The sequence below is a fragment of the Ambystoma mexicanum genome, chromosome 3q (assembly GCF_040938575.1).
Source record: "Ambystoma mexicanum isolate Mex_15411 chromosome 3q, UKY_AmexF1_1, whole genome shotgun sequence".
NCBI lineage: Eukaryota > Metazoa > Chordata > Amphibia > Caudata > Ambystomatidae > Ambystoma > Ambystoma mexicanum.
Genome location: NC_090926.1, coordinates 1,281,919,886 through 1,281,944,702, shown reverse-complemented (window position 1 = coordinate 1,281,944,702; position 24,817 = coordinate 1,281,919,886). Strand labels below are relative to the sequence as shown.

At 47.9% G+C, this 24,817-nt stretch overlaps 1 protein-coding gene across 2 annotated transcripts in view; it reads right to left on the bottom strand.

Moving 5' to 3' along the window:
- Positions 1–24,817, bottom strand: part of DENND1C (DENN domain containing 1C) — a 652,034-nt gene that overhangs the window by 219,966 nt on the left and 407,251 nt on the right. For both annotated transcript variants that reach the window (XM_069604349.1, XM_069604348.1), the window contains exons 7-8: positions 11,502–11,582; positions 10,397–10,492 (exon numbers count right to left, since the gene is read on the bottom strand). In XM_069604349.1, coding sequence (XP_069460450.1) covers positions 10,397–10,492; positions 11,502–11,582 — 177 coding nt within the window. The remainder of the gene's footprint in view (positions 1–10,396; positions 10,493–11,501; positions 11,583–24,817) is intronic.

Here is a 24,817-nt window from a genome sequence, read left to right as displayed (position 1 = left end):
TAAAACTCTTTGTTGTAATCTGAAGTCCCTAACACAGGGGCTGTACAAATCGCCTTTTTCAACTCTTTAAATCCTTCTGTCATTTCATCTGTACATAATATGTCAACTTACCTATCTGTGCTTCTTTAGGTCCTTTCGAAAGTGGTGTGTTTTATGTGCTCTAGTAAAAAAAACAGGCCCTACAACAATTACATAGGCCTATAAATTGCGCATTTTCCTCACTGTTTTATGTCTTAGAATTTTAATGATTGTGTCTGCTCTCTCAAGCGTCACTTTTTTTTCCCTTTTGAGAAATTAGCTGTCCTATGTACAGAACTTCTTCTTGGCAATACTGTACTTTCTCTTTATCTACTTTGCATCCTTTTTCTCCAAATAATGTCATTAGCTGGACTGAATCTTCTCTGCATTTTTCTTCTGTCTCGCTGCACGCTAATAAGTCATCTAGTTACTGAATTATTGTGCTCTCAATTTGTACATTACCTAGGTCCATCTGAAGAACCCTATTAAAGATTAATGGGGACTCACTTAATCTTGTATGTTTCCACCACTGATTTCTATATGAAAATGAGGTCAAATCTTGTGAGTCCTCATGAAGGGGAATTGAAGAGTAAGTGTTCTTTAAATCTACTACTGTAAAATCTTTGGCTGTAGCTGAAATATTACATAATATCATAGCTGGATTCCAAACCAGAGGAAACTCTGCTTTGACAATATTGTTTAGGGGGCGTAGATCCTGAATAAAGCTCCATGACCTGCTGATTTCTTAACTGGGCACACAGCTGTGCTACATGTGGTGTCTGATGGTAATAGTATTCCCTGCTGTATTAAAGTGGTAATGGTCTCAAATATGCCTTCATCTGCTTCTCTAGACACGGGGTAGTGTTTTGCTTGTGGTAAAATTGATCCTGGCTTCAGCTTAATTTTGACTGGTCCTGCTCCACTCAATAGACCCACACCATATGGACTGTTGGTCCAGAAGATGCTTGGTGCTTTTTCTAAATGTTCTTGGAAAAATGACGGCTTCTTTTTTACCAATGCCATTCTCTGTGGTATTTCTCTATTCTCAACTTGTATCCAATAGGTAAGGCTTATAAATAAAATACTAGTACATCGTCTATCAACAACTCTTCATCTGTCAAGTTTGTTAGTATATACCCTTCATCAAGAGCTATTACTGTTCACCATGCTCTTCCTTCTTCGTCTTTTCCATGAACAACCACCCTTTCCTCTCTTACTGCTGATGCTTCTAGTTCTATGGGAATAACCTGTCCTTCCTCATCATCGATAGGTATTTGTGACCTAAACAAAGATTTTCAGTTATCCTCAACAATTTACCTATCAATCAAGGAAGCCATGTCAACAAAATATTTACTCGATACAAAAATACATCTGGATCTAAAGGGACACCTCGTAAGGCCTTTTGGCCTGTAAATGCTCATATAAACTCTGTTACATTCATGTAATATATCCCTGGAGTAGAACATATTATCCCTTTGCCAGTAAATGATATTGTCATGTTAGGTTTTTTCATTAAGTCATATCCTAATATGTTAACTGGTGTCTGTCGAGAATACAATGGCTCTTCTATTGAAATTGGTAATTTGTCAGTAAAAGGAACTAAACTCTTAGCCCCAGAGAATCCCTGTGCATTCATGGCAATGCCAGAAATTGAGTACTTTCCCTCTTGAACATAGGAACGAGTGGCTCCTGTGTCTACAAGTAACAGAAATGTCTTGCATCCAATCATTACCATGATCCTCGGTTACTCTTGGGTGTCTGGTATCACTGATAGTACTGAACACATCAGATAGCTCTGTGGGCTTTCCTAATGTTGATGTAAATTCATCCCTGTACCCATAAAAGGATTTCCTCCCACCACTGACACACTCCCTATCCTGGATGTAGGTGTTTGTGGGACTCCAGTATTCGTATTCCATTGTACGCTGTGGGGCATATGGGCATGTGGCACCATACAAAAATGTAATAATAATAATAATAATAATTGTGGCATCGGCACCTGCTGTGTCTGCACGTGTTGTGTTTTCATAGGTGCTTGCTGTGGTTGCCCTTGTGGCGACTGTGATTGCAGCAAAATCTGCTGTTTCTGCTGCATTTGTGGCGCACGCGTCTGATACTGCATGTGATCTTGGGCATTGTATTCTGTTGGTTCTGTACTATAATGTGGGAAATTGCCCATCTCCACTCATGACCCCTTTCAGTTCTACTGCATGCCCCCTCTACTTCTACATACACTGGCTATATGTCCCATTTTTCCAAAATTCCAGCATTGTGGTGGTTGTCCTCCATGAAATCCTCCTCCCCCTTGAGGGTTTTAAAATCTGACTCCTCATTCTCTAGGTCCATTCCCTTTACCACGTGGTCGACAATGGTACCCGCCCTGATCTACTGGGTACCCTGCATTGATTGGCTGTGTAGGCTGTAACTCTTGTATAACCACACTTTCACCACTTGTCAATACTGTTCCTTCTATGGCGAATTGCGAAGAAAAATTCTATACTAACTTGGCTTCTTCAAGCTTCCTATTCTCGCATTTTTTCTTATCTTTCTCTCGTAACAATCGGCAATAATGTATGATAGTCAACTGTATTACTGGCCATGGCTTTGCTTCCATCCCTACTTGTTTCTTCATCTGCCTTTACACTGGCTCAGGATGTCCCTGACATAAAATATGATAAAATAATGCTACAATCTTATCCCATGCTTCCCTCATCTCGAGAGGCCAACGTTCTTGAATCTCCTGAATATAAGCAACAGGATCTTCATTCTCTCCCATTTTCCTTGTCATAATCGCACCATATCGGACATATCAGGATACTGTACCCTAAGTGCCCTCCGCATGTCTGCTAATATTTGCACTCTTGAATCACCTGAATATAAGCAACAGGATCTTCATTCTCTCCCATTTTCCCAGTTTTTGTGATGTCACACTCACATGTCCCATTCGTCTTCAATTGTCGTCAGCTCTCTTCCCTAGGATACCTACTAGTATGCCTTTTATATCACCCACTGCTAATGTCATTCCCGCTGTCATTCTCTCTAGCACATGAATCCATTTACCCGCTCCTGTGGTCAAACTTTGCATTTTAAATTATCTTTATCCATCTGCATCCACGGCATACATATTATGGTCTTCCTCCCCCTTTCTCTAACAACGGGAATTGTGTGAAGTCTGTTCTACAATCGTATCCCCACATGCTTCTTGTCTTCCAGGTGGGGATAGTTTCGCCCATTCATCGTCCTGGTAATGACCTCAATCTACTTTCATAAGGCAGGGACATTTCTCCTACACTATGCGACTGTCCTTGTGGTAGTTCGGGATATTATATAGGTTTGGGTGTTTACATTTCTGATTCTTCTAAATCTGACCATTTTGATACCTTTTCCTGTATCTGGATCTATCAAACAGCCTCACATACCCTCTCCTTGTGCTCTCTCTTTTTCTTCCCTTTCTTCATCTCACATCATTATACCCCAACTGATATGGCTGATATCCATTTCCTCATCATCAAGATCTAATCTGTTAAGGGACAGTGTTCCATGCTTGTCCATCATTACGTCCTTCGATCTATCCCTTGTTACTCTTGGTGGAGATCCTTGGATACTCCGTCTGATCTCGTAACCATTTTTGTTCTCATCTGTCTATATAATTCCCCAATTCTTTTCCCTTTACCATCTGCCTCATGCTCATCAGCCCATGTTGGCACTCTAGGTATGTTGTGCAACTCCCTACGGGGCGGTTGCAACCCTCTCTCTCCCTCCCATAATTCTCGTTCTTCAACTGGTATTACTCATCTATTAACAATGTGATCTATTTCGTCTTCACTTTGTCCTCTCCTTATTCTCATTTCCTTTTGTTCTTTCTCTTACCGTCTTCTCAATCCCCCTTCTTCCTCTTGCCTTATTTGCGACCTTATTTCTTTCAATCTCTGTGTTTCTATTTCCTCACGTTTCTGTTTCTCCCCATCTTTTCTCTCTTTCTCTTTTCTCTGCTGTTCATACCGTCTTCGTTCTTCCTTTTGCTTTCTCTCGTTTCCTTCACATCTTTATATGCTCTTGCTTATATGTTTCCACCACTGATTTCTATATGAAAATGAGGTCAAATCTTGTGAGTCCTCATGAAGGGGAATTGAAGAGTAAGTGTTCTTTAAATCTACTACTGTAAAATCTTTGGCTGTAGCTGAAATATTACATATTATCATAGCTGGATTCCAAACCAGAGGAATCTCTGCTTTGACAATATTGTTTAGGGGGCGTAGATCCTGAATAAAGCTCCATGACCCCCTGCTGATTTCTTAACTGGGCACACAGCTGTGCTACATGTGGTGTCTGATGGTAATAGTATTCCCTGCTGTTCTAAAGTGGTAATGGTCTCAAATATACCTTCATCTGCTTCTCTAGACACGGGGTAGTGTTTTGCTTGTGGTAAAATTGATCCTGGCTTCAGCTTAATTTTGACTGGTCCTGCTCCACTCAATAGACCCACATCATATGGGCTGTTGATCCAGAAGATGCTTGGTGCTTTTTCTAAATGTTCTTGGAAAAATGACGGCTTCTTTTTTACCAATGCCATTCTCTGTGGTATTTCTCTATTCTCAACTTGTATCCAATAGGTAAGGCTTATAAATAAAATACTAGTACATTGTCTATCAACAACTCTTCATCTGTCAAGTTTGTTAGTGTATACCCTTCATCAAGAGCTATTACTGTTCACCATGCTCTTCCTTCATCGTCTTTTCCATGAACAACCAGCCTTTCCTCTTTTACTGCTGATGCTTCTAGTTCTATGGGAATAACCTGTCCTTCCTCATCATCGATAGGTATTTGTGACCTAAACAAAGATGTGTCAGTTATCCTCAACAATTTACCTATCAATCAAGGAAGCCATGTCAACAAAATATTTACTCGATACAAAAATACTTCCGGATCTAAAGGGACACCTCGTAAGGCCTTTTGGCCTGTAAATGCTCATATAAACTCTGTTACATTCATGTAATGTATCCCTGGAGTAGAACATATTATCCCTTTGCCAGTAAATGATATTGTCATGTTAGGTTTTTTCATTAAGTCATATCCTTATATGTTAACTGGTGTCTGTCGAGAATGCAATGGCTCTTCTATTGAAATTGGTAATGTGTCAGTAAAAGGAACTAAACTCATAGCCCCAGAGAATCCCTGTGCATTCATGGCAATGCCAGACATTGAGTACTTTCCTTCTTGAACACAGGAACGAGTGGCTCCTGTGTCTACAAGAAACAGAAATGTCTTGCCTCCAATCATTACCATGATCCTTGGTTACTATTGGGTGTCTGGTATCACTGATAGTACTGAACACATCAGATAGCTCTGTGGGCTTTCCTAATGTTGATGTAAATTCATCCCTGTACCCATAAAAGGATTTCCTCCCACCACTGACACACTCCCTATCCTGGATGTAGGTGTTTGTGGGACTCCAGTATTCGTATTCTATTGTACACTGTGGGGCATATGGGCATGTGGCACCATACAAAAATGTAATAATAATAATAATAATTGTGGCATCGGCACCTGCTGTGTCTGCACGTGTTGTGTTTTCATAGGTGCTTGCTGTGGTTGCCCTTGTGGCGACTGTGATTGCAGCAAAATCTGCTGTTTCTGCTGCATTTGTGGCGCACGCGTCTGATACTGCATGTGATCTTGGGCATTGTATTCTGTTGGTTCTGTACTATAATGTGGGAAATAGCCCCTCTCCACTCATGACCCCTGCCAGTTCTACTGCATGCCCCCTCTACTTCTACATACACTGGCTATATGTCCCATTTTTCCAAAATTCCAGCATTGTGGTGGTTGTCCTCCTTGAAATCCTCCTCCCCTTGAGGGTTTTAAAATCTGACTCCTCATTCTCTAGGTCCATTCCCTTTACCACGTGGTCAACAATGGTACCCGCCCTGATCTACTGGGTACCCTGCATTGATTGGCTGTGTAGGCTGTAACTCTTGTGTAACCACACTTTCACCACTTGTCAATACTGTTCCTTCTATGGCGAATTGCGAAGAAAAATTCTATACTAACTTGGCTTCTTCAAGCTTCCTATTCTCGCATTTTTTCATATCTTTCTCTCGTAACAAACGACAATGATGTATGATAGTCAACTGTATTACTGGCCATGGCTTTGCTTCCATCCCAACTTGTTTCTTCATCTGCCTTTACACTGGCTCAGGATGTCCCTGACATAAAATATGATAAAATAATGCTACAATCTTATCCCATGCTTCCCTCATCTCAAGAGGCCAACGTTCTTGAATCTCCTGAATATAAGCAACAGGATCTTCATTCTCTCCCATTTTCCTTGTCATAATCGCACCATATCTGACATATCAGGATACTGGACCCTAAGTGCCCTCCTTATGTCTGCTAATATTTGCACTCTTGAATCACCTGAATATAAGCAACAGGATCTTCATTCTCTCCCATTTTCCCAGTGTTTTGTGATGTCACACTCACATATCCCACTCGTCTTCAATTGTCGTCAGCTCTCTTCCCTAGGATACCTGCTAGTATGCCTTTTATATCACCCACTGCTAATGTCATTCCTGCTGTCATTCTCTCTAGCTCATGAATCCATTTACCCGCTCCTGTGGTCAAACTTTGCATTTTAAATTATCTTTATCCATCTGCATCCACGGCATACATATTATGGTCTTCCTCCCCCTTTCTCTAACAACGGGAATTGTGTGAAGTCTGTTCTACAATCGTATCCCCACATGCTTCTTGTCTTCCAGGTGGGGATAGTTTCGCCCATTCATCGTCCTGGTAATGACCTCAATCTACTTTCATAAGGCAGGGACATTTCTCCTACACTATGCGACTGTCCTTGTGGTAGTTCGGGATATTATATAGGTTCGGGTGTTTACATTTCTGATTCTTCTAAATCCGACCATTTTGATACCTTTTCCTGTATCTGGATCTATCAAACAGCCTCACATACCCTCTCCTTGCGCTCTCTCTTTTTCTTCCCTTTCTTCATCTCACATCATTATACCCCAACTGATATGGCTGATATCCATTTCCCCATCATCAAGATCTAATCTGTTTAGGGACAGTGTTCCATGCTTGTCCATCATTACGTCCTTCGATCTATCCCTTGTTACTCTTGGTCGAGATCCTTGGATACTCCCTCTGATCTCGTAACCATTTTTGTTCTCATCTGTCTATATAATTCCCCAATCCTTTTCCCTATACCGTCTGCCTCATGCTCATCAGCCCATGTTGGCACTCTAGGTATGTTGTGCAACTCTCTCTCTCCCTCCCATAATTCTCGTTCTTCAACTGGTATTACTCATCTATTAACAATGTGATCTATTTCATCTTCACTTTGTCCTCTGCTTATTCTCATTTCCTTTTGTTCTTTCTCTTACCGTCTTCTCAATCCCCCTTCTTCCTCTTGCCTTATTTGCAACCTTATTTCTTTCAATCTCTGTGTTTCTATTTCCTCACGTTTCTGTTTCTCCCCATCTTTTCTCTCTTTCTCTTTTCTCTGCTGTTCATACCGTCTTCGTTCTTCCTTTTGCTTTCTCTCGTTTCCTTCCCATCTTTATATGCTCTTGCTTGTTTTTTTCCCCCTTTCTTTCCCATTCCTCTGTCATGGCGCTGCACCACCCGTGTCTGACCACTTGCCTCAGTCGGCTGAACACAAGCGGTCTCAGACAACCGTCCTGTAAAATATCAGCCTTGTGCTCCGTAGGTAGTACGAAAAAGTTATTCAGCTGGTGCATTGATCCATTGAGCTAGCTTGCTTGATATTATCTATATATTGTGTCGATATGACTGCCTTACCACTTTATAATCCTTTGAGACAATACATTATCAAAAAAGTATTCAGATAGAAAAGGGGCATCATTTGAAAGATATCTGTAGCATTACTCAGAGAGTGCTCTCGAACCTGCAATCCCAAATACCGCAGCTACCGGTCAAGGGTTCCTGAGGCACCACCAAAATACCAGAAAGTAGCCATCGCAGCTGCACATTTCTTCTCTATTGCACCCCAGACCGTACTTGGGCTCTAGCTTTACACTTGCAATGTCAGTGAAATTGGGTTCTGTGTCTGTACCCACTATTATGTATTCATCATGTTCTAGCATCCTTTATTTGGTTTATTTTGCCAGGCCAATTGTTAGAGGCTGTGCCAGAAGTCATTATTTAGCCGGGGGATGTTGGGGGAGGGGCGGGTTCATTTGTGAAAGGTTGGACATCATGCTGGGAGAAATGCTGCTGTTGGCGTGGAGTTTTGGGTCATTCCTTGGGGTGGGGGGGCTTCAAGAGTTCTGTAAACCGTGGGGGCCCAGGCACAAGAATCCCATTACGCAGCATGTTGATTGCCTTTAAGATAGCTCTTTGTTTTGATCACCTGCTGCAGAAATGTGTGTCGGAGTGTGTGTTTTGGAGACTTGGATTCTGTTGGGGGCGACTCAGCCCTTCATCCTCCCAAGGTATACGTATTGTGTACCCCTACATTCAGGGTCAGTAATACTCATTATCACAGCAGGCAGAAACAGGGAAATGTAGGAAAATATACACACTAAGAGTTGTGCTACTGTTTGTCTATTATTATAAATAAATTCCAATACACTATTTAATACCATAATGCACATTGCTCACCCGCTGGAACGCCTTGTTGTGTGTTTATATACAATGCACTTTTTTAACACCCATAAAACGTGTTTTGATTCCATATTTCAACTGTTGCACATACATACATTTTAGGCACACATTCACTACAACAATGACATGACAATGTCAATGAAGGACACATTTCAAAATCTACCATTGCCTATTAGTCATAAAAGACAGACACCACATTCTCCTATCAGCCCTTTTCACAATCTATACGTAAGCCAAACCTCTTGGCTTTGCCAATGCTTCCTTCACAGGGCACTACATTAAACAATTCCCCATTTCTATCTGTTTGAGAGGGTAGCAATCAACACTGGAAGGTAATTAAGTACATTCTAGAAAAGAATCAAGAGTAAAGACGGCAGGTGAGACATCCATGCAGCCTGATTCAGGAGGATGCACTTAGCATGCCTGTGCATATATGATTGCAATCTTTCCCCACTTGCCAGCGCCTAACCGCTACCCCCTAGCTATGGCAGCTCTCTGAATGGTAACTCAGGCATTATACGGTTCTCTGGATTAGGCAGCTCTCTGAATGGTAACTCAGGCATTACACGGTTCTCTGGATTAGGCAGTTCTCTGAATGGTAACTCAGGCATTACACGGTTCTCTGGATTAGGCAGCTCTCTGAATGGTAACTCAGGCATTACACGGTTCTCTGGATTAGGCAGCTCTCTGAATGGTAACTCAGGCATTACACGGTTCTCTGGATTAGGCAGCTCTCTGAATGGTAACTCAGGCATTACACGGTTCTCTGGATTAGGCAGCTCTCTGAATGGTAACTCAGGCATTACACGGTTCTCTGGATTAGGCAGCTCTCTGAATGCTAACTCAGGCATTACACGGTTCTCTGGATTAGGCAGCTCTCTGAATAGTAATTGAGGCATTTTGCAGTATTCTGGATTAGGCAGCTCTCTGAATGGTAACTCAGGCATTACACGGTTCTCTGGATTAGGCAGCTCTCTGAATGGTAACTCAGGCATTACACGGTTCTCTGGATTAGGCAGCTCTCTGAATGGTAACTCAGGCATTACACGGTTCTCTGGATTAGGCAGCTCTCTGAATGGTAACTCAGGCATTACACGGTTCTCTGGATTAGGCAGCTCTCTGAATGGTAATTCAGGCATTACACGGTTCTCTGGATTAGGCAGCTCTCTGAATGGTAACTCGGGCATTTTGCAGTATTCTGGATTAGGGAGCTCTCTGAATGGTAACTCAGGCATTACACGGTTCTCTGGATTAGGCAGCTCTCTGAATGGTAACTCAGGCATTACACGGTTCTCTGGATTAGGCAGCTCTCTGAATGGTAACTCAGGCATCACACGGTTCTCTGGATTAGGCAGCTCTCTGAATGGTAACTCAGGCATGACACGGTTCTCTGGATTAGGCAGCTCTCTGAATAGTAATTGAGGCATTTTGCAGTATTCTGGATTAGGGAGCTCTCTGAATGGTAACTGAGGCCGTTTGCAGTTCCCTGGGTTTGGCAGCTGTCTGACTGGTAACTAAAGCATTATGCAGTTCTCTGGATTGGATATCTATCCATATGGTAATTTGAACATTATGCAATTCTATGCCCAGTTAATAGCACAGCAACACACACAGTTCCCCCCTGTAACTGGTCTCTCTGGGCAATGGCGTAAGGGCGTTGCTTGTCAAAGGGCTGACCGGGTGTATAAGGTTTCCCCTTTGAGAGCAGAAGTAGTTCGTACCACACATCCTCACTCACCGACTCTGTGCCCCCTCGGGAGTCCTTGGGGGGATCTTTGTGACGGCGCTTCTGGGCGTTGCCTGTGGTGATTGACAGCTTTGTAAACTTGTGGTCCTTGTAGATCAACAGGGGTTAAAAAGACAACTTGAAGCAGACAGCAATGAGGTAACAAAACAACAGAGCGAGTTCTCAAGACGTAGCCGCAGTACATTAAACTATTTTGGGGGTGTGATTGAGATAATGTTCTGATGACCTACCAGTAATCTTCATTAATCCGAGTCTGACTCTTCCTCTTCACAGTACTTATTTTGCGGCATCCATTTAGCAACTTTGACTAGTCCCGCCTGGAGTTATATATTGCCTCCAGTATCCCACAATCCATAGTCACTATTTCCTTTATCCCAAGTGATAGGGATGGCAGGGTTTAAACCCAGGGACGAAGAAAAGTATAACTAGGAGTAATGAAGGTTACCAGAAAGTAATCAGAACACTAGCTCCTCTTCCTTGTCCCAGTAGTCGCTTTTTGGGAAAAGCAATGCTTTAGAAGGGAGGCGGCTGGGGGCATGAAGTAGGGCTGATGCGCGTCCCTATATTTGGCCTCTGGTCTCAGGGACCCCACTCCTCACAGTGGAGCCCCTAGATCAGAACATTGGCGCTGTACGCATCAGGAGTGCACCCACCAGCAACCTTGAACCCAGGAGGGAGGGGTTCCCTCATGCCTTATGCTCCGAGCCTCCAAGGCCTGGATGGCAGAATGGTACGTGTGATGGAGATGAACACCTCAAAGGTAAGTACTGCCACGAGGAAGAGGGGCGTGGAGGTAATGAGAGAGCGAGACAGGAGGGCGTGGTCTCTGGTGTATTAGCGATGGAGTTGAGGGTCATGTCAGGTGCTGTATTATAATAACATACGGAGGGCAGAGAAATAACATGAAATAACTGGGGGAGACACGGGGTGTGATGGCACAGTAAACAAGGGCACGTGTTTCCTGTTAAGAACACACTATCACGGGCTGCTCTGCACCACGCAAGGCCTCCTGTGCGCGCGCACGCACGCACCCCCCCCCCCCCATAGGATTACCGCATCATGCATAAAAGGCAGGGACAGGGCAGGCCATACTTACAAACTGCAGGGTGACCGCACTGTGGCTCTGCGGCACCGGCTGGCGGTAGAGGGAGCCCAGGAGCTCGGCCAGGTCGCTGAGCTGTAGAGAAACACAAGGGGCGCAGTTAGTGGGGGCCAGCGGGGCAGAGAGAGGGCAGAGAGAGGAGCAAGAAGAGAAAGGGGAGAGTGCATGAAAGAGAGACATAGTTCCACTCACGGTTGGAGCCTTACAGAGACCGGTGGTGAGTGGCCCCCAGCGCCCTGAAGGGGAGATATACACCCAGTGCTTGGACAGTGCCTGGGGAGTCGGGGTCGAGGTGCACAGGGCTGGTTTGAGGGACAGTGTAGGTTAGGGGATGTTAGGGACGACCACCTCTGTAAGACCCGGGGGAGAGAACGATGGGGTAATCTGGAGTCTCTGTCTGGCTCCCCGATGGATGGGGAGTAGGGGGCGGGGGGGGGATTGATTGATTGTTTATCATGTGCTTATATACAAGTGTTTCAATTCGCAATTCACAGCAGGGTGCTCCTACCTCCCTGGAAATCCCTCTTCAGGATATGAAGGCTGATGCTTGGAGAAACGTGGCATTTTGCAGAGCTATTGCTGGCTAGTAAGTGGAGGGGCTAAACGTACCACTCGTCTCGAGTGGCGTTCTGATTTGGATAAGACCCGGCGCCAGCTTGGTAAGTCACAACTCTTTCGCGGATGGAGGTGGGAAGTGGGTAGGTGTGTATGGGTTCCTACACGAAACACCAACACGTCTACTCTGCAACTACGCCCCAAATGTGCATGAGGGCCCCTCTCTCAGATCCCCAGAGCCATCTCTGCGGTAGTGTCCAGACCACGATGTGGCCGTGGCCAGGTGGTTTCAACTGCGTACTCGACACTGACCTTGATCGCTCTAGACTAGGCCAACAACTAGGCCTCTAAGCCCTGCGGTGACAGAACTGACCAATATGTTAGAGGAATACTCCCTCACTGAGCGGTGGCACCACTTTTATCCACAGGATAGAGGGTAATCCTTCTACTCTGCGGCACACTCCTCATAGACACGGATTCACGAATTATACAGAACCAAAAAGTGGTGAACTTCTTCTTGGCCGCGTACCTAGATAGATTACTCTCAGACCCCGCATCTCTTCGGGTCGAAATGGCTGGATCCCACAGGATCAACAGATGATGGGGGCTCTCCACGGACATGCTGTGTGATGTCGCTACTGCGCAGACAAGCTCTCAGGAAATACATAACGAACTTACAACACATCGCAGGCGATAATATGGGAAGTATTCAAGGTAACAATTAGAGGCAAGTGCATGTCACTGAAAAGGGGGATACGCACACAGCTGATAAAGGAAACCATGGCCACAGGACAAATTGCTTGTGGACATAGCAGGTAGGTGGTTCGCCACAATGGTCAAGGTATGGCAGCAGCTGACAAGAAGAAGGAACTACTCGAAATGCACGACAGGCTTTGGAAGTTCGATTGCAAGAGTTACTCGACTGGTCAGCCGTCAGGGAGGTGGGCCGTACCCTTGCCTGGTTGGTGAACAGAGAAAGTGGGCGAAAGGGGACTGGCAAGATTAAAAGCTCGCACGCCACAATCATTTATGGGCAGTTGGAGATCATCAAAGTATTCTGGGAATACAATGCCAACCCACCCCTGACCTGGCACTGGTCCAAGGGATCTTTGAACAAGCCAACCTGCCCTGCCTATTGCCCGCAGACAGGACATCACTGGACGCTCCGCTAGAGGAGTCTGAGATCTACTGGGCCATCGACATCTTAAAAGCAGAGAAGACCCCTGGCAGAGACGGGTTCCCAGTGGAGTTTTACAAAGAGCATACAAACATCATAGTTTCTCAGTTATTGGCAATGTACAACGAGGCAAAGACCATGGGGTCACTCCCAGAATTGACTTATGAGGCGGCTATAAACTGTTCCCTAAATTAGGCAAGGACCTCTTGGACTGTGGGTGTTAAAGACCACTATCTATGATTAATGTGGACAAGATTCGGGAGAAATTCATGGCTAAACGTTTTCTAAGTGTCGTCACTACACTCGTCCACCACGGACCAGGCAGGCTTTATGCCGGGCAGGAACACCACGATGAACCTGCGTAGGCTATTCCTGCTGCTGGAGTCCCTTAAGACAGACGGTATTACCCAAATTGTTCGAAACAATTTGAATGCATTGTAGATTTGACCGAATTCGGTCACTACCATTAGTGCAAAACTTTTTGAACAATTAGAGTCTGAAAATACCGAACATGAGTAAGGGGTTTTCAGGGGGTGTCCCCCGCTTTCCATGTTGGATATCTGCAGCCTCGAGGGTGGCGGGGGTGTCCCCCGCTTCCTTAACAAAGGAGGTGGGGTACAAAAATTGCTCGGCCCCCCGTTTTCAATGAACGGTCAAAACAGGGGCCTGAGCAGTTTCACTACGGGCAGTGTGCCCGCGAACAAAACGTTTGCGGGCAGATCACCCAGATCAAAGCGGACAGGCATTGGACTTCATGGATTGGAGGTTCATGCAGGAGACGCTGCAAAGGTTCTGATTAGGCCTTGCATTTTTCAGACGGGTATCACTCCTTTATGCAGCACCCATAGCTAGGATTAAGACGAACAAGGACGCTTCAGATAGATGGACGATCACCAGGGTGACGAGGCAGGGTTTGCCGCCCTCCACATTAATAGTCATGCTGGTCATCGAACCAGGGTTTGCCGCCCTCCACATTAATAGTCATGCTGGTCATCGAACCATCGGCATGTGTAATTAGAAATATGCTTTCAGACATGATGGTGGCTGGTAGTGAAAGGGGACAGGACTTCACATATGATGGTGGCTGGTGGTGAAAGGGGACAGGACTTCACACATGATGGTGACTGGTAGTGAAAAGGGACAGGACTTCACACATGATGGTGGTTGGTGGTGAATAGGGACAGAACCTCATATATGATGGTGGCTGGTGGTGAAAGGGGACAGGACTTCACACATGATGGTGGCTGGTAGTGAAAGGGGACAGGACTTCACACATGATGGTGGTCAGTGGTGAACAGGGACAGAACCTCATATGTGATGGTGGCTGGTGGTGAAAGGGGACAGGACTTCACACATGCTGGTGGCTGGTAGTGGAAGGGGACAGGACTTCACACATGATGGTGGCTGGTGTTGAAAGGGGACAGTACCTCACACGATGGTGGCTGGTGGTGAAAGGGGACAGGACTTCACACATGCTGGTGGCTGGTAGTGAAAGGGGACAGGACTTCACACATTCTGGTGACCGGTGGTGAAAGGGGACAGGACTTCACACATTCTGGTGGCCGGTGGTGAAAGGGGACAGGACTTCACACATTCTGGTGGCCGGTGGTGAAAGGGGACAGGACTTCACACATTCTGGTGGCCGGTAGTGAAATGGGACAGGACTTCACACATTCTGGTGGCCGGTGGTGAAAGGGGACAGGACTTCACACATTCTGGTGGCCGGTAGTGAAAGGGGACAGGACTTCGCACATGATGGTGGCCGGTGTTGAAAGGGGACAGGGCTTCACACATGATGGTGGCCGGTGGTGAAAGGGGACAGGACTTCACACATGATGGTGGCTGGTGGTGAAAGGGGACAGTGCTTCACACATGATGATGGCTGGTGGTGAAAGGGGACAGGACTTCACACATGATGGTGGCTGGTGGTGAAAGGGGACAGGACTTCACACATGATGGTGGCTGGTGGTGAAAGGGGACAGGACTTCACACATGCTGGTGGCTGGTAGTGAAAGGGGACAGGACTTCACACATTCTGGTGGCCGGTGGTGAAAGGGGACAGGACTTCACACATTCTGGTGGCCGGTAGTGAAATGGGACAGGACTTCACACATTCTGGTGGCCGGTGTTGAAAGGGGACAGGACTTCACACATTCTGGTCGCCGGTAGTGAAAGGGGACAGGACTCCACACATGATGGTGGCTAGTGGTGAAAGGGGACAGTGCTTCACACATGATGATGGCTGGTGGTGAAAGGGGACATGACTTCACACATGATGGTGGCTGGTGGTGAAAGGGGACAGGACTTCACACATGCTGGTGGCTGGTGGTGAAAGGGGACAGGACTTCACACATGATGGTGGCCGGTGGTGAAAGGGGACAGGACTTCACACATTCTGGTGGCCGGTGGTGAAAGGGGACAGGACTTCACACATTCTGGTGGCCGGTAGTGAAATGGGACAGGACTTCACACATTCTGGTGGCCGGTAGTGAAATGGGACAGGACTTCACACATTCTGGTGGCCGGTGGTGAAAGGGGACAGGACTTCACACATTCTGGTGGCCGGTAGTGAAAGGGGACAGGACTTCGCACATGATGGTGGCCGGTGTTGAAAGGGGACAGGGCTTCACACATGATGGTGGCCGGTGGTGAAAGGGGACAGGACTTCACACATGATGGTGGCTGGTGGTGAAAGGGGACAGTGCTTCACACATGATGATGGCTGGTGGTGAAAGGGGACAGGACTTCACACATGATGGTGGCTGGTGGTGAAAGGGGACAGGACTTCACACATGATGGTGGCTGGTGGTGAAAGGGGACAGGACTTCACACATGTTGGTGGCTGGTAGTGAAAGGGGACAGGACTTCACACATTCTGGTGACCGGTGGTGAAAGGGGACAGGACTTCACACATTCTGGTGGCCGGTGGTGAAAGGGGACAGGACTTCACACATTCTGGTGGCCGGTGGTGAAAGGGGACAGGACTTCACACATTCTGGTGGCCGGTAGTGAAATGGGACAGGACTTCACACATTCTGGTGGCCGGTGTTGAAAGGGGACAGGACTTCACACATTCTGGTGGCCGGTAGTGAAAGGGGACAGGACTCCACACATGATGGTGGCTAGTGGTGAAAGGGGACAGTGCTTCACACATGATGATGGCTGGTGGTGAAAGGGGACAGGACTTCACACATGATGGTGACTGGTAGTGAAAAGGGACAGGACTTCACACATGATGGTGGTTGGTGGTGAATAGGGACAGAACCTCATATATGATGGTGGCTGGTGGTGAAAGGGGACAGGACTTCACACATGATGGTGGCTGGTAGTGAAAGGGGACAGGACTTCACACATGATGGTGGTCAGTGGTGAACAGGGACAGAACCTCATATGTGATGGTGGCTGGTGGTGAAAGGGGACAGGACTTCACACATGCTGGTGGCTGGTAGTGGAAGGGGACAGGACTTCACACATGATGGTGGCTGGTGTTGAAAGGGGACAGTACCTCACACGATGGTGGCTGGTGGTGAAAGGGGACAGGACTTCACACATGCTGGTGGCTGGTAGTGAAAGGGGACAGGACTTCACACATTCTGGTGACCGGTGGTGAAAGGGGACAGGACTTCACACATTCTGGTGGCCGGTGGTGAAAGGGGACAGGACTTCACACATTCTGGTGGCCGGTGGTGAAAGGGGACAGGACTTCACACATTCTGGTGGCCGGTAGTGAAATGGGACAGGACTTCACACATTCTGGTGGCCGGTGGTGAAAGGGGACAGGACTTCACACATTCTGGTGGCCGGTAGTGAAAGGGGACAGGACTTCGCACATGATGGTGGCCGGTGGTGAAAGGGGACAGGACTTCACACATGATGGTGGCTGGTGGTGAAAGGGGACAGTGCTTCACACATGATGATGGCTGGTGGTGAAAGGGGACAGGACTTCACACATGATGGTGGCTGGTGGTGAAAGGGGACAGGACTTCACACATGATGGTGGCTGGTGGTGAAAGGGGACAGGACTTCACACATGCTGGTGGCTGGTAGTGAAAGGGGACAGGACTTCACACATTCTGGTGGCCGGTGGTGAAAGGGGACAGGACTTCACACATTCTGGTGGCCGGTAGTGAAATGGGACAGGACTTCACACATTCTGGTGGCCGGTGTTGAAAGGGGACAGGACTTCACACATTCTGGTCGCCGGTAGTGAAAGGGGACAGGACTCCACACATGATGGTGGCTAGTGGTGAAAGGGGACAGTGCTTCACACATGATGATGGCTGGTGGTGAAAGGGGACATGACTTCACACATGATGGTGGCTGGTGGTGAAAGGGGACAGGACTTCACACATGCTGGTGGCTGGTGGTGAAAGGGGACAGGACTTCACACATGATGGTGGCCGGTGGTGAAAGGGGACAGGACTTCACACATTCTGGTGGCCGGTGGTGAAAGGGGACAGGACTTCACACATTCTGGTGGCCGGTAGTGAAATGGGACAGGACTTCACACATTCTGGTGGCCGGTAGTGAAATGGGACAGGACTTCACACATTCTGGTGGCCGGTGGTGAAAGGGGACAGGACTTCACACATTCTGGTGGCCGGTAGTGAAAGGGGACAGGACTTCGCACATGATGGTGGCCGGTGTTGAAAGGGGACAGGGCTTCACACATGATGGTGGCCGGTGGTGAAAGGGGACAGGACTTCACACATGATGGTGGCTGGTGGTGAAAGGGGACAGTGCTTCACACATGATGATGGCTGGTGGTGAAAGGGGACAGGACTTCACACATGATGGTGGCTGGTGGTGAAAGGGGACAGGACTTCACACATGATGGTGGCTGGTGGTGAAAGGGGACAGGACTTCACACATGTTGGTGGCTGGTAGTGAAAGGGGACAGGACTTCACACATTCTGGTGACCGGTGGTGAAAGGGGACAGGACTTCACACATTCTGGTGGCCGGTGGTGAAAGGGGACAGGACTTCACACATTCTGGTGGCCGGTGGTGAAAGGGGACAGGACTTCACACATTCTGGTGGCCGGTAGTGAAATGGGACAGGACTTCACACATTCTGGTGGCCGGTGTTGAAAGGGGACAGGACTTCACACATTCTGGTGGCCGGTAGTGAAAGGGGACAGGACTCCACACATGATGGTGGCTAGTGGTGAAAGGGGACAGTGCTTCACACATGATGATGGCTGGTGGTGAAAGGGGACATGAGTTCACACATGATGGTGGCTGGTGGTGAAAGGGGACAGGACTTCACACATGATGGTGGCTGGTGGTGAAAGGGGACAGTGCTTCACACATGATGGTGGCCGGTGGTGAAAGGGGACAGGACTTCACACATGATGGTGGCTGGTGGTGAAAGGGGACAGGACTTCACACATGATGGTGGCTGGTGGTGAAAGGGGACAGGACTTCACACATGCTGGTGGCTGGTAGTGAAAGGGGACAGGACTTCACACATTCTGGTGGCTAGTGGTGAAAGGTGACAGGATGTCACACATGATGGTGGCTGGTGGTGAAAGGGGACAGTACTTCACACATGATGGTGGCTGGTGGTGAAAGGGGACAGGACTTCACACATGCTGGTGGCTGGTAGTGAAAGGGGACAGGACTTCACACATTCTGGTGACCGGTGGTGAAAGGGGACAGGACTTCACACATTCTGGTGGCCGGTTGTGAAAGGGGACAGGACTTCACACATTCTGGTGGCCGGTAGTGAAAGGGGACAGGACTTCACACATGATGGTGGCCGGTAGTGAAAGGGGACAGGACTTTACACATTCTGGTGGCCGGTGGTGCAAGGGGACAGGACTTCACACATTCTGGTGGCCGGTGGTGAAAGTGGACAGGACTTCACACATGATGGTGGCTGGTAGTGAAAGGGGACAGGACTTCACATATGATGGTGGCCAGTGGTGAAAGAGGACAGGACTTCACATATGATGGTGGCTGGTGGTGAAAGGGGACAGGACTTCACACATGATGATGGCTGGTGGTGAAAGGGGACAGGACTTCACACATGATGATGGCTGGTAGTGAAAGGGGACAGGACTTCACTCATGCTGGTGGTGAAAGGGGACATGACTTCACACATGATGGTGGCTGGTAGTGAAAGGGGACAGGACTTCACACATTCTGGTGACCGGTGGTGAAAGGGGACAGGACTTCACACATTCTGGTAGCCGGTTGTGAAAGGGGGACAGGACTTCACACATTCTGGTGGCCGGTAGTGAAAGGGGACAAGACTTCACACATGATGGTGGCCGGTAGTGAAAGGGGACAGGACTTCACACATTCTAGTGGCCGGTCGTGAAAGGGGACAGGACTTCAAACATTCTGGTGGCCGGTGGTAAAAGTGGACAGGACTTCACACATGATGGTGGCTGGTAGTGAAAGGGGACAGGACTTCACACATTCTGGTGGCCGGTGGTGAAAGGGGACAGGACTTCACACATTCTGGTGGCTGGTAGTGAAAGGGGACAGGACTTCACACATGATGGTGGCTGGTGGTGAAAGGGGACAGGAATTCACACATGATGGTGGCTGGTGGTGAAAGGGGACAGGACTTCACACATGCTGGTGGCTGGTAGTGAAAGAGGACAGGACTTCACACATGCTGGTGGTGAAAGGGGACAGGACTTCACACATGATGGTGGCTGGTAGTGAAAGGGGACAGGACTTCACACATTCTGGTGACCGGTGGTGAAAGGGGACAGGACTTCACACATTCTGGTGGCCGGTAGTGAAAGGGGACAAGACTTCACACATGATGGTGGCCGGTAGTGAAAGGGGACAGGACTTCACACATTCTAGTGGCCGGTCGTGAAAGGGGACAGGACTTCAAACATTCTGGTGGCCGGTGGTAAAAGTGGACAGAACTTCACACATGATGGTGGCTGGTAGTGAAAGGGGACAGGACTTCACACATGATGGTGACCGGTGGTGAAAGGGGACAGGACTTCACATATGATGGTGGCTGGTGGTGAAAGGGGACAGGACTTCACACATGATGGTGGCTGGTGGTGAAAGGGGACAGGACTTCACACATGACGGTGGCTGGTAGTGAAAGGGGACAGGACTTCACACATGCTGGTGGCTGGTGGTGAAGGGGGACAGGACTTCACACATGATGGTGGCTGGTGGTGAAAGGGGACAGGACTTCACTCATGCTGGTGGGTGGTGGTGAAAGGGGACAGCACTTCACACATGCTGGTGGCTGGTAGTGAAAGTGGACAGGACTTCACATGATGGTGGCTGGTGGTGAAAGGGGACAGGAATTCACACATGATGGTCGCTGTTGGTGAAAGGGGACAGGACTTCACACATGCTGGTGGATGGTAGTGAAAGGAGACAGCACTTCACACATGCTGGTGGTGAAAGGGGACAGGACTTCACACATGATGGTGGCCGGTGGTGAAAGGGGACAGGACTTCACACATGCTGGTGGCTGGTGGTGAAAGGGGACAGGACTTCACACATGGTGGTGGCTGGTGGTGAAAGGGGACAGGACTTCACACATTCTGGTGACCGGTAGTGAAAGGGGACAGGGCTTCACACATTCTGGTGGCCGGTAATGAAAGGGGACAGGACTTCACACATGCTGGTGGTGAAAGGGGACAGGACTTCACACATGATGGTGGCCGGTGGTGAAAGGGGACAGGACTTCACACATGCTGGTGGTCAGTGGTGAACGGGGACAGAACCTCATATGTGATGGTGGCTGGTGGTGAAAGGGGACAGAACTTCACACGTGATGGTGGCTGGTGGTGAAAGGGGACAGGATTTCATACATGATGATGGCTGGTGGTGAAAGGGGACAGGACTTCACACATGATGGTGGTCAGTGGTGAACGGGGACAGAACCTCATATGTGATGGTGGCTGGTGGTGAAAGGGGACAGAACTTCACACGTGATGGTGGCTGGTGGTGAAAGGGGACAGGATTTCATACATGATGATGGCTGGTGGTGAAAGGGGACAGGACTTCACACATGATGGTGGCTGGTGGTGAAAGGGGACAGGGCTTCACACATGATGGTGGCTGGCGGTGAAAGGGGACAGGACTTCACACATGCTGGTGGCTGGTAGTGAAAGGGGACAGGACTTCACACATGCTGGTGGCTGGTAGTGAAAGGGGACAGGACTTGACTCATGATGGTGGCTGGTGGTGAAAGGGGACAGGAATTCACACATGATGGTGGCTGGTGGTGAAAGGGGACAGGACTTCACACATGCTGGTGGCTGGTAGTGAAAGGGGACGGGACTTCACACATGCTGGTGGTGAAAGGGGACAGGACTTCACACATGATGGTGGCCGGTGGTGAAAGGGTATGTAAAGGGCGCCTGGCGGAGTCCTGATATGCCCAGGGGGGTACCTGTATACAAAGTGCTAGAAATCAGGGTGGGAGATCCGTAGACAGCTTTCTGGTTGTGAAGCTTTTTTTATTTTTCCTCCAAAACAATTTTGCACAGATAAATAAAATTAAATATTTACATGACTTTCGATAAGCACGAAAGTGTACGGACAGACGTTATTTGACACAGGAAATACAGGTGAGTATCGACCTCTCTTTTGTCGAGTTACAATTTCCAAAGTGATGCACGAGTATACAATACAGGTAAGTGAGAACATAGGATTTTTACAGGGTGCGACCCCAGACTGTAATAGGGGTCGCACTGTAGTAGGTCCGGGGATACTAAGCAAGATGGTGTACCAACACTATCTATAAACACATAAACACAGGGGTTGTGTCATCTTCATCAGGATGATCGCTGATAGTGGTGCTGTCCGTATAGGTAATCTGTGGGGGAAGGGATAGCTGTGAGGATCTCAGGGAGTCATTTGTAAATTCAAATATTACTGAATAATGGCTGATTAGTGCCTAAAATACACTGGTGGTGTATTTGATGGAACAGTTTACCGTCTGCTGTAGTTGCAGCGGGGGCGCTGTGCTTAAAAGTCCTATCTGGAGTGCCTGACTATCAATGCCATGTCATAAAGTTGCATGGAATGACTCAGAAAAATCAGGTCATGTCGGCCAGTGAATAGGGCCTGGAGCATCTAGGAGCTGTGAAGACGAAGGTTAACAAACCGTTATCTTCACCCTAGATGTAGACCGTGTATATCATGCAAGGTCTAAGGCACATCCTGCATGGGATTGTGCAAGTGTGGTACGTAAGTAACCAATGATCAGGACACCAGTGGTGGGGGTGTCTACAAGGTGGGGTGAACTGGTCATATCCATACGTTCTGGGCCAACCTGGGTGGTCAACTGCAGACAGCAAAACTCAGGCATGTGAGCCGTGTGCAGTATAGGCTGGTAAGTGTAGCTGACTACAGTGCTAGAGTCAGTGAAGGTTTTTGAATGCTTGCTCAGTGCAATAAGACTCAGCGGGGTGAAGGTTACGGCTCACAGCTAAATGTGCAGTGCCCTGTGCAGTTGCTGGAGACAGGCAGGGTAGTGTTCAGTACTGCCGTCGTAATGGCACACAAAGACGCCTGTTTAAACTACGGCAGTGCACCTTGATCGTGTATGCGAGCTCGGCATGGTTTGTAAAAGTGCGACCAAAATGAGGGTTTGAAAAATACAGTTTCCAAAAGATGGAGACCAGTTAAACTAAGGAGGTGCGCGTTCTCACATGGTCGTGACAGGCATGTCTGAAGCCCGTGAGTGGTGAAAGGCTGCTGCTAGCGAGTGAAAATGCCTCTTAGAAAACTAAAAATGCCTGTGAGGCTGGTGGGGAGAGCTGGAGGTGCCCCGACCTTGCATCAAAATCAAAGACTAGGTGAAAAACGGAATGATTACGCACCCTGTAAAAATCCTATGTTCTCATTCACCTGTATTGTATACTCGTGCATCACTTTGGAAATTGTACCTCGACAAAAGAGAGGTCGATATTCACCTGTATTTCCTGTGTCAAATAACGTCTGTCCGTACACTTTCGTGCTTATCAAAAGTCATGTAAATATTGTGGCAATAAGACCCGATGCGGCGGGCCAATACCGCCCCAGGTAATGCCCGGGGCCGTAGTTATTAACAAAGCCCCCGGGCATTACCTGTGGCAGTATTGGCCCGCTGTGGGTCTTATTTTCATTAGCACCCCGGCCCGTTGGATCAGGGTGCTAATGGCATTTTATTTTCTGTTTCGGCGCGTTTCGAAACAGAAAAAATAAAAATAAAAAAAAGAACAAAATGGCCACCGGGAAAGAGAAAACGGAGTCCGTTTTCCCTTTCCATGGCGGCCATCGGGAGCGGATGCGCTGGGAACACAAGTGTTCCCAGCGCGTCCGCTCCTGGAAAAAAAAAGAAGCAGAAGGTAAGTGGGTTTGGGAGGGTGGAAGGGAGAGAGGGGAAGAAAGAAAAAAAAAAGAAAACGTACCTGCGTCCCCGCTGGGGGACGATGGAAGCCTCCAGCCGTATGGAAGCGCAGAGCGGGGATGGCCCGCTATGAGTCTGCACACTGCTGGAGCCTGCTATTGTTGCCCAGCAGGGACGCAGGAGCAAAAAGGTAAGTGGGGTAGGGAGGAGGGAGGGAGGGGAGGAAAAAGAAAAAGCTTACTCGAGTCCCTGGCGGGGGGCGAAGGCAGCTTCTCAGTCGTGGGGAGACTCGGAGCGGGGATGGCCCCGCTTCGAGCCTCCTCATTGGCTGAGGGGCTGCCACGCCCCTGCCGAGGACTTGGCGGCTGGAATCCCGGCCGAGAATCGAAGGATTCTCAGCCGGGTAATGACCCGGCAAGAGCCAATCAGAATGCTTGTTGCATTCTGATTTTCTCTCGCTGGGTACTAATTAATGTTATTTATCTGTGCAAAATTGTTTTGGAGGCAAAATAAAAAAAGCTTCAACACCAGACAGCTGTCTACGGATCTCCCACCCTGATTTCTAGCATTTTGTATACAGGTGCCCCCACTGGGCATATCAGGACTCCGCCAGGCGCCCTTTATTTACTCTTGATTTAGCACAACCCTTGGTTGTAGGGCTAATCAGAATCTAACAGTGTGCAATAAACCCCCACACTGCCACACCCAATATTATGGAAAAAGCAAATGCTGTGTCTTACAAAGACGAATACTTCAGAAAGTTACTGGGCACCACATCAGCCCTAGGAGCCGAAGGTGGTGCCATTGCACAAGGTGCGAACAAAGAGGATCTTGACACTATCCAACAGAAAAAACAAAAATAATCCGCACAGAGATGCACGGCACCTTCACGCTCGAAAATCTCAAAGCGGGCATCATACCGGAAGGGCTACAAGTTAAGAACATCCCCAGAGTATTCACGGACAACCCTAAGTTTAAAATCAACTTTAGTGGGGTTGGTAACAAGTGTAGCCATGATTAGATCATCCTTATCATCGACAAGGCCCAAGAGGAATGTAAAAAACAAGGAGAAGAAATCGCTACACTTGAGGAAATATTTATAAACGATAAAACCATCATAGAAGTCAAAAAGAAACTTGAGAAACTAGAAGAGGAAGTTGCAAAATTCAAACAAATAACTGTAGACAGAAAACTGCAGATATTCAGAAAAGACCTGGCGAATTACGTGGAAGAGAAAACATGCCCATAC